Source organism: Seriola lalandi, unplaced genomic scaffold, assembly GCF_002814215.2.
Source record: "Seriola lalandi dorsalis isolate HSWRI2012SDOR001 ecotype SW California unplaced genomic scaffold, Sedor1 jcf7180002001609, whole genome shotgun sequence".
In the NCBI taxonomy this organism is placed as follows: domain Eukaryota; kingdom Metazoa; phylum Chordata; class Actinopteri; order Carangiformes; family Carangidae; genus Seriola; species Seriola lalandi.
The window spans coordinates 1-1,753 of record NW_019472267.1 but is presented as its reverse complement, the minus strand read 5'-3'; the positions used below and the strand labels follow the sequence as shown (position 1 = coordinate 1,753).

At 44.9% G+C, this 1,753-nt stretch overlaps 1 protein-coding gene across 1 annotated transcript; it reads right to left on the bottom strand.

Annotated features, from left to right (window-relative positions):
• Nucleotides 1–1,313: 1,313 nt before the first annotated feature.
• Nucleotides 1,314–1,735, bottom strand: LOC111664568 (voltage-gated hydrogen channel 1-like; the record flags this gene model as incomplete). Its single annotated transcript, XM_023419229.1, has 2 exons — nt 1,314–1,545; nt 1,625–1,735. Coding segments are annotated over 2 exons (343 nt in total), but the record flags the coding sequence as incomplete, so codon positions are not given.
• Nucleotides 1,736–1,753: the final 18 nt, after the last annotated feature.

Genomic DNA, 1,753 nt, shown 5'->3' with positions numbered 1-1,753 from the left:
AGACCTACATTTTTATTGGGAACTCCAGGAAAATCTTCAGTTTATCAACCTAAACTCTGACACTGGAGAACATGGGCTGGTAGGGCTGAGGTCATTTACATGAGTCTGTGCCTGTAATAATGCGGTAATGACAATAACGATGATTTTTTTATTATTACTTTTAAATTATTTATTTTAAGAATAATTTAATATTCTGTACCCAATCACATCACTCAGCTTTAAATGACTTTACCTGAACAAGGTAGCTGCTCTGTGAGGTTTTACTCAGACACAGTGGTGCCTTGAATTTAATGCTAACATTAACATGCTAACATGCTGGTGTTTAGCAGGTAATGTTTAACTTAGTGCTACCATGCTAGCATTTGCTAATTAGCAAAAAACACAAAGCTGATCACCAGTTTCATCACCAGTTTATTTGGTCATGAACCAACTGGTAGAATGACACGTTTGGCCGGATGATAAATCACAGGGTCAATGTGTGTCTGCACCACACTGAATGAACAGATGGAGAGTCTGGACTGTCGTCTCTCAGTCTGTGTCTCTTTGTCCAGATGTTACAGTCTGGACCAAAATACTGGATTCGATGCTTGATGAAGTCACATCAGATTAATACCAGTGTTGTCTGAAGCTCTTCTCAGACATCTACCTCTACACTCAATAACACTGTGGTTTGTTTGAATCTAAAACTGGCAGTATAGACAGTACAGACACTACAGACGTCCATTGTAGTGGACAGAGACTGACAGTCTGTCACTGTCTGTTGACATCTGCCTGACAGCTGCAGACAGATGTTAGCTGCAGTCAAATGTTTGCTGCAGGTACAGACAGATGTTAGCTGCAGTCAAATGTTTGCTGCAGGGACAGACAGATGTTAGCTGCAGCTGCAGACAGATGTTAGCTTAAGTTGCAGACAGATGTTAGCTGCAGTCAGATGTTAGCTGCAGGGACAGACAGATGTTAGCTGCCTCTACAACAAACACTGACTGAGCTCAGATCAGTCTGAGGAGGCGTTCTTCAGTCTGTCTCTCTCTGGTAGAGTCTACAGTCAGGACCACATGCTCCTGACCCATGATCCTGATCCACCACAGTCATGTAAACTGCAGCAGGTCCACACAGACTGTGACTGTTCACTTCACAGTCTACAGGTCTGAGGAGAGTCAGGGCGGCTCACACAGTAGCTGTCAGCCATGTTACCATCTCACTTTAATAATCAGTAGATCATCTAAACATGATGAAGCCTGAACTGAAGCAACAAGTCAGGGACACAACATGTGGTGAAGATGTGTTTACATCTGTTTCGCTGTGTTACTGACCGTTGATGATTCTAGCCACCCTCCAGAGTCGCAGCAGGATGAGGAGACCCATCCCATCAAAGGCATCCTCGTGGAAGATGAAGACGATGTCAAGGATGAAGGACACCACCACCACCAATCCGTCAAACACCTCAAATTTATGGTAGAAGAACTCCAGGTGGTACGCAAACAGCTTCCCAGCCAGCTCCACCATGAAGAAGGTGAGGAGAGCCAGGCTCAGGTAATGAAACACCTGCAACAGTAAACACGGCTCAGTCACAGACCTACAGGTTGTAATGACGCCTGAGGGTTTCCTTTGATAAGAGACTCACCTCAGGAGCGATGTGGCCATGCTCCAAGTTGATGACAGACAGGTCTATTAGCAGCTCTGCCAGAACAAAGATGGCATCCAGGATCACCAGACACACGACCAACACCTGGCATCAGGAGAAGATGCTTCA